The 15,350-nt window shown below is 40.8% G+C and overlaps 2 protein-coding genes across 2 annotated transcripts in view; one reads left to right on the top strand and one right to left on the bottom strand.

Annotated features, from left to right (window-relative positions):
• Positions 1-15,350, bottom strand: part of LOC144686799 (activin receptor type-2A) — a 168,394-nt gene that overhangs the window by 110,585 nt on the left and 42,459 nt on the right. The window lies entirely within an intron of this gene.
• LOC144686307 (dolichyl-diphosphooligosaccharide--protein glycosyltransferase subunit 4-like) lies at positions 14,692-15,243 on the top strand. Its single transcript, XM_078551385.1, has one exon. The coding sequence runs from the start codon at positions 15,039-15,041 to the stop codon at positions 15,150-15,152; it is 114 nt and encodes a 37-aa protein (XP_078407511.1). The 5' UTR covers positions 14,692-15,038; the 3' UTR covers positions 15,153-15,243.

Below are 15,350 nucleotides of genomic sequence, written 5' to 3'. Positions count from 1 at the left end.
AACTCATTACTTAGTGTAAAGTTCAGTTTTTGTGTTACTGGTACCCCACAGCCACTAAGGAGGTGGAGAAAAAATGTTACTTCCTTATTCATTGATCTAAGATTATGGACGGAATCGTCCCAGATTTGAACTAAGTGCGGCAGTGGGCAGGCAAAACGACGTTTCACCCACCTGCCGCAATAGTGGGTTTTCACACTGTATTGCCCCAAACCCACCGCATTAGTTATACATTCCCGGGAAATATGCCGTTTCAATGACGGGTGGGCTCTCATTCGCCCGCCACGCCATCATCTCAGTGCTTCATCACACCGGGCACCATATTTAAAGTCCAGACGTGCGCACACATCTCACTGCTTCCAGCCCAGGGCTACTGCAGGGAAGATGTCCACGGAAGGCAAAAAGACTGCAGCCTCCAGGTTTTGTGATGTATCATTGGAATGCCTTTTAAAACCATGGAGGCCTGCTATGATGTCCTCTACCCCCGCTCTAGCCACAGGATGGGCAGTGGCGTGACCAACCAGGCTTGGAAGGCAGCGGCGGTGCTGATCTGTGCCAATACTGCACAGAAGTAGTTGGCCATCCAATGCAGATAGAGGATGAATGATCTCATCTGTGCAGCCAGGGTATGGCAACCATCTCATCACTCTAAACGTTCATACTCAAGCCCATCACACATTCAGTGGCATCTCACTCACCGCCAGCTCAAGGGACATCACCACCCATTCTCACACACATACCCTCACAGGTCCATCTAGCCTCATTTCCTCTGGAAACTGCCTCCTCAGCCTTCACCATCTTGAGACCACTTGCACAGATCAACATGTGCCCCCACACACACCCTGGGTAACCCTCCTTTCCCAGTACAGCCCTCATCCTGCAGCCTCTTCCCTTGCCTGATGCCACTTCTCTCCTTTCACCAGGCAGCCCGAGCCCCTGCAGCCATCAAAAAGCCATCCAAATACGGCTCATCTGGTAGATAGAGACCTGCCATGAGCCCCCCCTAAAAGTGAAGTGGTGCTGTCTGTGAAGCCTGGCGCTGATGACTTTGAGTGCTGACTGAAGCAAGGCAGGCAAACAAACATCAAAGTCCCGAGCGAATTGCAGCCCACCAGGTACATGTCACTTATGTGTTGTGAATCACATTGGCGTGTTTTCCCGCCAACATGGGCAGACAATCAAGTGGGGGGATGATTCCAGTGGCATGGCCTAATAATGACATGCGTGAGTATTACAATGAGGTTTCTGACATCCGATGGCGGGAAACGCGGCCCGCCATTGGCGGGCTGAGCAGACGATCGCAAGCTGCTTTCATGCTGTCATGAAACTGATCATGCCATATTGTCTGCTTACCGCACCGAACACATCCGATGCCAGCAGGCATGGAAGATCCCTACCTACATCTTTTAACCGTGGCTTTTGCTTCCCAATCAATTTCCTACCTATACCACAGGGTTGCTTTGTGTGTCATAGGTGGTAAAATTTAACTAAGTGTCGCTTGGCTGGCTTATATGGTTACTTGTAGCATGCCTCTGAGAAAACTTATGATAATTTTATTTATAATCTGCTTGCCATGCGTTAGAAGAAATATTCAGGCATTTAACTAAAATTTGTTGGAGGCATTGCATGGGAAAATAGTGATTATGGAAAGTGGAATAATTTTGACATTAGTGCTTTATTTCAAGTGATACACTACATATAGAATATGCACAACGCACAGTTTGCATACATCCCATCCGTGAACATTTTATCCAGCCAGCCACTGTTTGGAATTTAGTGCCTGATTTTATCAGACATCTTAATCTGGGTGGTTTCAGTTTCAGTTTATAAATCAATATGATGTACCTGGGATTAAATCTCTAATGAAATAAATTGGACCAGTAAAAGTGTATTGAAACCTGTACTAAAAGCATAATCATTCAAAATTTCAGAGCATGAAAAACTAGAAAATAAATTGTATCTAATGCTCACAGAATTCCTCAAATCACTACCTGCTGCAAGTCATGCCCTCATATTTTAGTTTTTTAAAGAAATTTGCAACAAAATTGATGAAATGCTGCATTTACCTGCGACTTAAAATTCAGCGAGCCCAAGCCTCACATAAATACTCATTTTCTCATGCCACAGGCTTATATACAGACCCTTGATTTCAGAATTGACAGCATTTTGAAATTATAGTTAACTAGATTCAGTGCATGTAAAGTTGCTTGTCCTCTTCATATCCCAAAGAGAAAGCTGACCTTTAGTTTCATCTTTCCCCTCAAGTTCTAATCTATATAGGCTTGGTAAAGAACTTATTTCCATATGTTTGGCAGTGATGACATCGTGTTTCTCTTGCCAGGTGTTCCTGCTCTCCAGTACACCTGAAATGCCTGGATGTGACCCAAAAAAAAAGCACAATGCGATGATTTCTTTTTAACATTAGATCCAAAATTACTTGTCATTTCAAATTTATAATGTGAGCCAATCATGATTAAGACTTTGAGGATCTGCTCACTTAACTCAAAGTACAAAAATGGTGTGTCCCTTTAACTGAGATTAACGCCTTCTGTACCTTGACATTCTGCCTTCATCATTCTCTCTGTTGCAAATTATATTCCTACAATTCATCCTCAAACATTATGCACCATTTTCCAATTAAAGACAAATAAATGACCAGTTTCCATATTTCTGCCAATGCCACCTTGATTAAGTAGCAAATAAATGTCAGGATGACCCAGACAAACCATGCAATTCTTCCTTTGCTAAGAAAAGACAGTTTCATATAGAGAAATGGCAGGGATTTCAAGTCCTGCAGCAGGGTATATGAATATATTATGATGCCACTGGGCCAGAATACGAACAGAACTGCCCATATTTTGCAATTTGCAGTGAACGAACAGCTACACTTGCCCACAAAATGTGAAGGCTATTGCACTGAAACTTGCAGCTACTGAAGAGCCAAAATATCCTCTACAGGGGATCAGGGACTTGTGTGAAGAGGGCAAGTAACTGTATGTTTCTACAACCAGATTGAAGAATCCTGACTCAAGGCATGCAAGACTGGCTTTTAACATTCAAAGTGGATGAGCTGGGATCAGGTCAGATAATAAAATTTTCAAAATTTCAATTAAGTCTCCACCCATTCCTAGGTTTAACAGAGACAGGACAAGGGTCAATCAGCCAACCTGACCCCAGGTGGTGGGCTGGCAATTTAAAAACTTTCATGAGTCTGGCAGTCTCCAACTTAACCTGTCTGAAGTTTAACTATGGTCTTCTCCTGTTTCTAGTCCAAAATCCTTGAACATGCTGCCTCCCAAATCGGTGCCCATCTTTTCCACGTATGAAAACCTCCAATCAGGTTTCTGTGCTGCAAAGCACCAAAACTGCCCTCAAACTTACAAATGACTTCTTACATCATCATGGTAAACTATCCCTTTTATCCTTTGCAACCTTTCTGCATTTTTAACACAGTTGACCACACCCTTCTCCAGTTGGGTGGGGCTACCCTCTTCCGGTTCCATTCCTATCTATCCAATCCTGCCAGAGAATCACCTACATGCTGCCCATCGTTCAAGGGCAACCCATCAAGTTCCACATATAAGGGGACAATAGCTATCTATATCTCACCTCCACCACCACCTCACTGGACCTCGCCACTGCCTCCAATTTGTCACATTACTTGCCCGACATCCGCTACTGGAAGGGCAGGAATTTCCTCAACTAAAAATATTGGAAGACTGAAGCTATTATTTTCAGTCCCTGCCACAAACTCCATTCCATGGTCACCCACTCCATTACTCTTCCTGGCAACTATGTGAGGCTGAACCAGGTAGTTTGCAATCTTGGTGTCCTACTTAACAGAGATGAGTTCCATATCCCATACCTAGTGCATCACTGAGACTGCATACACATACCTCCCTAAATTCGTCACTCTTCACCTCTGCCATAGCTCATCTGTTGCTGAAATTCACATTCATGCCTTTGTTACCTCCAGAGTCTATTCCAATGCTCTCCTGGCCTCTTCCTATCTTGCACCCTCTGTAAACTTTTGAGCTCATACACAACTCTGCTGTCTGCATCCTAATTTTGGCCAGGTCCCATTCATCCATCACCCCTGTGCTTGCTACATTTGCTTCCAATTCAACACCACCTCGCTTTTAAATTCTCATGCTTGTTTTCAAATCCCTTCATGGCCTCACCCTTCCCCTACTTTGTAATCTCCTCCAACCTTACTACTCTCCAAGATCTCTGTACTCCAATTCTGGCCTCATGTGCAATCTGGATTTTAATTGTTCCTGTTGCTGCACCAGTACCTCTGATACCCCCCAAACATCTTTCCTTGGCCCCCCTCTATTTCTAATCTATATGCTCTAGATGTCAGCATCCGAAAGTACAGCATTAGTTTGCACATGTACACTGATGACACCCAGCTCTAACTCACCACCACCTCGCTCTACTTCTCCTTACTAAATTATCAGAGCACTTATCTTACATCTAGTACTGGATGAGCAGAATTTCCTCCAATTAAACATTGGGAAGACTGAAGCCACTGTTTTCGATCTCTGTTCCGAACACCATTCTCTAGCTACCAACTCCATCCCTCTCCTTGGTATCAATCTGAGATTAAGCCAGTCTGTTTGCAACCTTGGTGTCATATCGGATCCTAAGAGGAGCTTCCGACCCCATATTCATGCTAACATTAAGACCGTTTATTTCCACCTCAGTAACATCGCCCGACTTTGCCACTGTCTCCCTCATCTGCTGCTGAAAACCTCATTTAGGCCTCATCACCTCTAGACTATTTCAAGACTCCCACATTCTACCATCCATAAACTTGAGGCTATCCAAAACTCTATGCCCAGTATGCGCCAAGTTCCCCTATCACCCATGCTCTCTGACGTACATCGACCCCCCAATCAAGCAACATCTTGATTTTAAAATTCTCATCCCAGTTTTCAAATTCCTCCATGGCCTCCCCCCAGCCCCACAACCCCAGAGATATCTGTGCTTCCCTTTTGGCTTTCTGTGCATTTTAATTTAATTGTTCCATCAATGGTGGCCGGGCCTTCAGTTGCTTATGCCTCAAGCTCTGGAATACCTTTCCTATATCACTCCGCTTCACTTTCCTCTTTCAAGGCGCTGCTTAAAACATATCTCTTCGACCAAGCTTTTGGTCATTTGACCTAATCTCTCTTTAACATGGTTCAGTGTCATACTTTGTTTTTTAATGCTCCTCTGAAGCACCTTTAGACGTTTTATTATGTTAAAAGTGCTATATAAATAAGTTATTGTTGTTTGTCAACAGTTGGTGGCCCTGCTTTCAGCTGCTTAGGCCCCAAGCTCTAGAACTCTCTCCCGATTGGGGTGTGTCTGTCTCTCTCTCTGTCTCTGTCTCTCTCTATGTTTCTTAAAATTGACCTCTATGATCAAGTTTTTGGCTCAGTTTCAAAATGGAATCAGGAGACTGGTAACAAAATGGAGAGCAAGCTGGCTACAAAACAGAAAACCGAATAGGGATTAAGGACGGCTACCTGCATGGAATTGAGGAGAAACTTCTTTACCTATACAATGTGAAATGTGTTACCACAAGTAGTAGACCAAACCAACTAGTTTAGATGCGAACAGGGAGAAGCTAGATAAGCACAGAAGGGAGGAAGAATTAGAAGGGGGTGTCGATGGAGTTCGATAATGAGATTTGGAAGATGGTTCATATGGAACATAAATACCGGTTCAGCCTTTTTTTTGTGCTCAATGTATTATATCTTGTGGTTTGGTTTCAAACTTTGTTCGATAACCCTCTTCTGAAAGCACCTTGAGATATTTTAAGAATATAAGAAATAGCAGCATTCAGCCCCTACAATTTGATCTGCCATTCAATACGATCACAATTATCTTTCACCTTAACTCTACTTTTCTACCCACTCTCTATACCCCTGAATTCCCTGAGATCAAAAATCTATCAGTCTTAAATATACTCATGGATGGATCATCTACAACATTCTGGGGTAGATGATTCCAAAGATTCACAACCCTCAGTGAAGAAATTTCTCCTCATTTCAGTCTTAAATGATTGGCCTCTAATCCTGTTGCTGTGCCCCCATGTTCTAGAATCCCCAGCTAGAGGAAACAACCTCTCAGTGTCTATGTTGTCAAGCCCCTTCAGAATCTCATATTTTTCAATGAGGTAACTTCCCGTTCTTCTAAACTCCAGAGAGTATAGGCCCAATCTGCTCAGTCTCTCATCATAAGATAACCTCTTATCTCAGGAATTAATCGAGTGAATCTTCACCATAACACTTCCAAAGTAAGTATATTCTTCCTTGAACATGGAGACCAAAACTACACAGTTCTCCACGTAAAGTCTTAGCAAAGTCCTATGCAACTGCAGCAAGATTTCTTTATTTTTGCAGTCCAATTCCCTTGCAATTAAGGCCAACATGCCATTTGCTTCCCTAATCACTTGCTGTACCTGCATGCTAACATTTTGTTCCTTAAACGAGTAGACCCAAGTCTCTCTAAACATAAATAATTGCAACTTTCACACCTTTTAAATATATTCAATTTTTTCTATTTATTATGATAAAGGGTTCTATTTAAATGCAAGTTTTTTGTTGTAATATATTTCATGGCTGTCCAGGATAGAGTTTATTTATCTCACAAATGTAGAAAAATTCTGGGTGCACATCCTATAGAGTTGGCATTGTGCCACACTGTACCATAAATAAAAATGATTTATAACTCTAAAAAATGCAGTTTTATCTTTAACAGCATGTTGGCCCATGATATTCTACTATTGGACTTCCTGCTCCTTCCCTATGCAACTGGAGTGCTTCATCTGACCTCTTTAATTAAGTTGGCCTTTTAATTCATTTCCAGATAGGCAATACAAGCCGAACACGTCATATACCAAGTATGCTGAATTCTGAAATTGCAACCCAATTAAACTATGTAGCAGCTTTATAAATCTACACAAGTAATAACTGTCATTTGTAGTCTTCATCATTTATCAACAGCTTGGAATGCAACAAAACAGTCATACATAAGATGCAATCAACACCGAAAAATAACTTCAATGTCCGATCTAATCAAGGTTCAAAGGGCAATTCTAAAATTTAGTTCTGCCTGTTTGTCACCTGAAATCATAATTATAACTATTATTTTGTATTAGTCACTGAACCAATGCATTGAACATAACTATGCTATACCACTATCTCTCTCCCTTCCCCACCATGCATTGCAGGGTTGCACTGCCTGCAAGGGTGGTTGAAGGTGCAATAATAACATTCAAAAGAGAATGGATAATTAAAGGGAAAAAATATACAGGGTTATGGAGAAAAAGCAAAAGACTGACTAATTAGATAGCTCTACCAAAGAGGCTTTGAATGATTCAAATGGCCTCCTCCTATGCTATAGCATTCTATGATGGTGGTCAGTTAATTTCCATAATTGAGACCTGTATAGCTTCCGTAGACTTAAATAGTAGCATAGATGACAACTTTACCTTCAACAAACAATGGAATTCAGTAATATCTAACTTAATTTCAAACTGGGAATACAATTTTTCCTGTTCAAATTGCTAAATTAAGGTTTCTGTTTTTAAAAAGTAAGAACTTTAAGATTAAGCAAAAGGAGATAATTAAAATGTTAATGGACAAATAAATAGGGCTAGATTTTGTGGTCAGCACAAAGCAATGGTGCTCACCAGTCTTCGAAGAAAGCTGCTCACAATGACCTAGTGATGTCAATGGTATCAGTTTCCCCTTTCTTAACTACAGTTTAACTATGGTACCAAGACAAGGGGATGTCTCGGCATGCAGCAACAGTGGTGGCAGCAAGTAGGCAAACAGTCATGCTGAAGTATGAACACAGCAAACCGGAAGTTAAAAGCACTTAATATCCTTCATTTTTAGTTTACATTTTCAGAAAGTAAAATAAGTTATGATAATTGGATTTAGAAGCTAAAAAAGATAAACTTGAATAAAAACTTGAAAAATATGTTTTAATATCATAATAGAGATTTGATATTCCACAAATATAAAATTCTCAAGCCAGTGAGCAGTAACTATGAACTTAATGTGTAGTTAAAAACCCAGTTACACCTAGGTCAAAGTATAATTTTACCAAGGGTTTGTAAAAAGGGCTCGAAAGAAAGGCTTGCATTTATATAGTGCTTTTTACGAGAACTGGTTTTTGCAGTCAATGGAGTACTTTTGAAGCATCATCACTATTGTAATGCAGGAAAAGAGGCAGTTAATTTGCACTCACTGACAACTTCTGGATTTCCAAGTTATTCTGCACCTCTGCAGACTCTAGAAGCGCTGTCAGTTTCAGTGGAGTAATGACAGCGAATAATGACAGTTTTGCAGTCATTACCATCACAAATTCCGCCCACTGTGAAAATGGCAAATTAAGCATTACAGGAGGAAGTCTTCCAAATTTTGCTTTTTCTGCAAGAATCTCCATCAAAACGTGCGTACTGCAAACCATAACAACAAATCAAAAGCTATTTGCTCAGGATTTTCATAAATGGTTCAGAATTTCTAATGGTGAGTTTAATGCACACACTAATTAGTGTATAAATAACCTAGCAATTTGCGGCAAGGAAAAGATATCCCGTGAGTTGTAAATCACCACAAACTTTTGGTTTGTGCTGCTTCATTAGCATTATAAAAATGCAAGCTTGCCATCAGTCTCCCTGAGCATTTGAAGATATTCACAGAGTCACAGAAACATTTCGGCGCAGGAGGCCGCCTTTTGGCCCATCGTGTCTGCCCCGGCTCTCCGAACGAGCAACTCCCTAGTGCCATTCCCCCCCCTTCGCCCAGTAACCCTGCATTCTTCCTTTTCAGGTAACATTCTAATTCCCTGTTGAATGCTTCAATTGAACCACACTCTCAGGCAGTGCATTCCAGATCCTAACTGCTCACTGCATGAAAAAGGTTTTCCTCGTTTCACTTTTGTTTCTTTTACTAAATACTTTAAATCTGTGCCCTCTTGTTCTGAATCCTTTCACGAGGGGGAACAGTTGGTTTCTCTCTATCTACTCTGTCCAGACCCCTCATGATTTTGAACAACTATATCAAATCGCTCAGCCTTCTCTTCTCCAAGGAAAATAATCCTAACTTCTCCAATCTATAATTATATTTAATATAATCTATAATATTTCTTCATATAATATTATGTAAAAGCACTGCAAAGTTGAAGATATTAATTAAATTCAGTGATTCTGCAATTCTAGAAGTAATACAAGAGCTTCTATCACTCAACAAGTTTTATTAAGGTAGCATAGATTCTTCTGTACTGTCTGATACTCAAACAAGTTCTTTTATGGATTCCATAATTAAAGGCTGACAGTAAGGATTAATTTATACAATGTATACCAGAGCCTTCAACCTCATTTTTGTAAACAAAATATATCGGTACAACTTTTGCATTTTTTGGTGCTGCCTGTAATTATTTTGACTCAGTGCATGCAAAGTTAATAATTAACATGAAAGGGAGCAAAATAGCCCATTGGTTGCCTCTTCATGCCAAATTTAACAAAGGATTAGATCCTTTCAGTTTCCTAATGTTACTCTACTTTATATTTTAGAAGTGCTGGATGGAAGCAGACTTGGATGGAATTTGAGTAAAATTCAAGTAACACTGATGCTCTGATGTTGTGGCAAGTAGGGACAGTGGGAAGAAAAATCCATTTAAGGTATCACTTAAGCAAAATTTCATGCCGTCACATCAAGAGCTGTTCTATGCAAAACATCTGACCGTAAGCTGCCAATTCCAATGTATAGTAAGGAGAAGCATCAAATATGCCAGTCAAAATACAAGGCAGCTTTAATTGCTTAGGAAGTGGAATATACTTTTCTTTAAATTAAGTTTAGAAAAAGTCGATTTTGGAGACATCATTTACAATATTTTGAGCCAAAATGAATTCATCTTTACCCCTTCCATTATCCAAATCAATTACTTTCTGCCATGTTTAATATGCCACATTAAATATGTATGAATCACAGGCCAGTTCAGTTACCTAGTCGTATCCAATTCAGTCAAAGGGGCAAAAACAGTACAATTTCAATTTCTGTTACCAAACTATTGGAAGAAATCAGAAACTGACTAGAAACAGATTGTTTATGCTATAATAAAGGTGTGAAGTTTACTGTACTTGCATCTCTTAGTGATCGAGGATGTGAATGCGTAGCTAAGTACAGACAGTGTCTTTCACCACAGAAGAGTGAAGAGTTTCATTCTGGCCCAGTAATCCTACTGAAGATGGGAAAGACTACTTCTGTGGAAGAAACTAGGATGGATTCCACTTTTCAGGAAGTTGCTCCAGCAGAACAATGTTTTTCTGCCCACCCCTCCAAATCCTCAGAATCAGAGTTATTTTGAATGAACAGTGGGATTCCTGGTGTCAAGAGGGAGCACTTGCCGACAAGTGGCTACAGAGTACCAGGACAACAAACAGCCAGGCAGTTAGACACAGAGAGCCCCAAGGTCAGCACAGTGGCTGACTTATAAGCCTTAAAAACTGAAACCTACAGAAGACAGTAGTAGGGAGTCCAGATTGGGAGGAGGGGGTTGCTACAAGTCCCTTTTCCCTGCAATGGGACAGATCTGAGGGCAGTCATTTCTGCTTCCAATGGTCTATTGGCACCTTCCACACAGTGCTATGAGGTGAACAGCAAGAAAATTCCAGAGACCCAGATCCTGCACCCTCAAAACTACTAAATATAATGGGCAGAAAAGGATCAGCCCACAGTGGTCATGGTAGTGAGATGGTGCAAAGCTGTACTGCAAAGAAGAGTCCAGCCCATGCAAACTGGGGTTTGAAGCACAGATCTGTACACATTGTGAATTACTGAATTAGATGAAAGTTCCTGACTAGCAATGTTCGTGAACACTACTCTTTGTACAAAGGCCATTTTTTGAAGAATGAAGTTAAAAAACTGTAACTGATTGACAATTGAAATTCCTCATCTCGCTCAAAACATAATGGATTACAGATTTTTAGAACCTTTTAAGAACAGTAGGTTCATTCCCAGTCTTATGTTTGGATTTGCTCCATAAATATATGCAGAGAAACAACATGCAAGCTTTCCAACGGACTGTATGTTCTTAAAATGAGCTTTTAAATTTCACCACCAACTTATCATAAGCAGCAAGTAGCCTCAAACCAATCTACATATAACCTTTAGTTGCACAAATCAACCTGTGCTCATTCCTCCCATATTTATTTCCATCTTTCAAGCTAGAGGCAACCACCCCGCCCCTTCACAAAGAATATACTATTGCAGGGAAATATAAATCAAAATGGGGAAAAAACAATTCAAAAAATAAAGATCCAAGCCACAAAAGAGCTCATCAATGAAAAAAACAAAACTGAACAGCCAAGAAATAAAACAATGATTACAGTATGGACACCACCTGTTTGGTGGTAGAGGATCATCTGGTTTACGGCAAACTAAACTGCAGATTGCTGGGTTTTCACAGCTATTTGCAACTTATCCAGAAGCAACGCAGTCTATTTGTAGAAAATCTGCCAACATGCCAGAGTATATGAAAAGACAGTTTTTTTGACTTGCCAGAAATTCATAGACACCGAGCAATCTGCGACTTCTCTCATCAAATAGCAACTGAGGATTTTCTTAGACCACTTGCCCTTGGAGTAATTCAGCAATGGCCTCAAAAGGAACAAGCAGTTTAGTAATTTAATTTCCTAGCATATACCTGACCACCTCTGAGCAATGTTACAATTAGTTAGGACATTATATTATTTTCCACATATTACTGCCAAAAATCATAAAGGAAATAAACCTATTCAATAAGCCCTGTTACAGATTTCCTGGTGTTTCCAGAGTTTTGATCTTCCAGAATTCCCTAGATTCTAGACAGTCCCCATGGATTAGTAGGTAGCAAACATGACCCGCAATTCATGAACAGAAAAGAGGAGAGAGTAAACTGTAGGCCAGTTGACATGAATAATAGGGAAAATGCTAGAAATTATGATCAGGGATGTGATAGGGAATCATAAGCTGTATTTCTCAATAGCAGCCAAGCAACAGCGCTCGCTGCTGACCTCAAATAATGCTGCCAACAAACATTTAGCCATCTATGCAGCTTTGATTTACCCTTGCCCAAAATCAGTTTGAAGCTTGCACCAAGTCAAGGGGATCTCCAGGCATTCAGCAACAGTGATGCCATCAAGCAAACAGCCAATCATGCTGAAGTATTCTCACAGACAGCAAACCTGGAAGTAAATGTGCCGATGTTTTAAAAAATTAAATTGACAGAAAACAAAAACAAATGATTGGGACATACACATGGGGTTAAGGGATAAGCTAAAATTCTAATTTTTTAAAGTTTATAAGTTTTATCTTAACGATGAGAACGATAGAATAGTGGTTGTGTGCTGGACTAACGATCCACCAACCAAATCGGACCAGGGCAGCTGGCAAATTTAAATTTAGTTAATTAAATAAAGCTGGAATTAAAAAAAAAGCCTAATTAATGGTGACCAAGAAACCTCCGAATTGTTGTAAAAACTCATGTGATTCATCAATGTTCTCTAGGGAAGGAAATCCTTACCAGTCTTACCTACATGTGACACCAGAGCCACAGTATCATGGCTGACTCTTAACTGTTCTTTGATATGGCCTAGCAAGACACTCAATTGTATAAAACCGCTACAATTTGGATTTTCAAAAAGCAATCACAATAAGTTGTCACACAAGAGCTTATTACTCAAAATTAGAGCTCATGGGATTGGGGGTAATATATTAGCATGGATTGAGGATTGGTTAATGGACAGAAAGCAGAATGTGGGGAAAAAAACAGGTTATTTTCAGGTTGGCAGGCTGTAGCTGGTGGTGTAAGGCAAGGATCAATCCTGTGGCCTCTGCTATTTACAATCTCTATCAGTGATTCAGTTAAGGCGGCTGGGGCAGCTGACTGTAATGTACCCAACCAAGTTTACTGGTGATACAAATTTAGGTATGAAAGCAAGTTGTGAGGAGGACACAAAGATCCTGCAAAGGAATATAGACAGGTTAATTGAGTGGGCAAGAACATGGCAGATGGAATTTAACACAGAAAGTCATGAAGTTATCACTTTGGTAAAAAAAATACAAAAGTTTTTTTTTAAATGGTGAGACACCAGGAAATGTTGGTACTCAGAAGGATCTGGGTGTACTGGTACAAGAAGAATCACAGAAAGTTAACCTGCAGGTACAGCAAGCAATAAGGAAAGTAAATGCTATGTTAGCGTTTAATACAAAGAGTTTGGAGTATAAAAGTAAAGATGTCTTACTGTAATTACATAGGGCACTGGTGAGATCACACCTGGAAACTTGTAAACAGTTTTGGTTTCCACACCCAAGGAATGATGTTCTTGTCTTAGAGGAAGAGTACAATGAAGTTTTACTAGATTGCTTCCTGGGACGAGGGGATGGTCCTATGACAGGAGATTAGGTGGACGAGGCCTATATTCCCTTGAGTTTAAAAGAATGAGAGATGATCTCATTACAACATATAAAATTCTTATGGAGCTTGACAATTTAGATGCTGAGACAATATTTCCCCTGGCTGGGGTCTAGAGCTAGGGGTCATGCTGCTAGGCCAGCATTTATTGCCCATCCCTAATTGCTCGAGAAGGTGGTGGTGAGCCATCCTCTCGAACCTCTGCAGGCCATGCAATATAGGTACATCCACAATGCTGTAGGGAAGGGAGTTCCTGGATTTTTGAGCAGCGACAGTGAAAGAACGTCAATGTAGTTCCAAGTCAGGGCAAGGTGTGGCTTAGAGGGGAACTTGCAGGTGGTGGTGTTCTCACTGCAGGAATTCGCCAAGGCTCCTTTGACAGCACCTTCCAAACCCACGACCACTACCATCTAGAAGGACAAGGGCAGCAGATAGATGGGAACACCACCACTTGGAAATTCCCCTCCAAGCCACTCACCATCCTGACTTGGAAATATATTGCCGATCCTTCACTGTCACTGGGTCAAAAGCCTTGAACTCCCTTCCTAACAGCACTGTGGGTGTACCTACACCTCATGGGCTGCAGCAGTTCAAAAAAGCAGCTCACCACCACCTTCTCAAGGGCAACTAGGGATGGGCAATAAATGCTGGCCCAGCCAGCAAAGCCCACCTCTTGTGAATGAAGAATTTTTAAAAAACCATGCATCTGCTGCTCTTGTCCTTCTAAGTGGTAGAGGCCACCAGTTTGCAAGGTGCTGTTGAAAGAGCTTTGGTGAGTTGCTGCAGTGCATCTTGTATACAGTACACACTGCTGCCACTGTGCATTGGTGGATGAGGGGGCAAATTTTAAAGTGGTGGATGGAGTGCCATTCAAGCAGGCTGTTTTCTCCTGGATGTTGTCGAGCTTCTTGACTGTTGTTGGAGCTGCACTCAACCAGGCAGGCATAGTGTATTCTATCACACTCATGACTTGAGCCTTGTAGATGGCAGACAGGTTTTGGAGAGTCAGATGAGTTAGTCGCCACAGAATTCACAGCCTTTGACCTGCTCTTGTAGCCACAGTATTTATATGTATGGTCAAGTTCAGTTTCTGGTCAATGGTAACCCCCAGGATGTTGATAGTAGGGGATTCACTGATGGGAATGCCATTGAATGTCAAGAGGACGTGACTGGATTCATTCTCTTGGAGATAATCATTGCCTGGCACTTGTGTAGCCCAAGCCTGAATGTTGACCAGGTCTTGCTGCATATGGGCACGAACTGCAAGTATACACCACTTGAAGCTCTACTGCAACCAGTGTTCAACCAATGAGGTTTAACACTACCTCACGTCAGTCGGTAGAATTACTTGATTATCAATTTCATTAACGATCCTTTAGTTTCTGTGAGAATGAATCTTTGTGGTCCATTACACGATGGTTCAGGCATTGCCTTTGTCAAAGGTTTACTGTGTTTGTGACTGAGTTTGGAGCCAGAAATTGTTTAGTTATACTTGCCATTATAAATAAATTTATTGAACTTGAACTTGAAAAAAACGCCTCAAGTCAGGACTTGGAGCAGGATCTAATTTATAAACCCCTGGGCAAATGATCACAGACGTACAGCTAGCGATCTTTGCCAACATGCTGGGGATTTCCCTTTTCCCCCTTGTTGTCCTGTACCATTATGGTGCTGTTAACAATCCCAAGAAGCTGGAGTAATGGAATAGCACAGGAGCATATTACTCTAACTGTGTGAAGATTAGGACCAACAATAAATGGATTGCTTTGAAAGATGGAAGCTAACTTAGATGAAACAATGCCCATTACCACAGTGAATAAAGGCTGAATTAATTGTGTTTTGTACTAAGAAATATGCCTTAATAAATATTTGATTTGAAAAAACTTTGACGTAATGCA

This window comes from Cetorhinus maximus, chromosome 11, assembly GCF_964194155.1.
Source record: "Cetorhinus maximus chromosome 11, sCetMax3.hap1.1, whole genome shotgun sequence".
In the NCBI taxonomy this organism is placed as follows: domain Eukaryota; kingdom Metazoa; phylum Chordata; class Chondrichthyes; order Lamniformes; family Cetorhinidae; genus Cetorhinus; species Cetorhinus maximus.
This window is presented reverse-complemented; position numbering and strand designations above follow the sequence as displayed.

What these genes read in the sequence shown, in the direction of transcription:
- LOC144686307 (XM_078551385.1), top strand. Translation starts at nt 15,039, where the DNA reads ATGATCACAGACGTACAGCTAGCGATCTTTGCCAACATGCTGGGGATT.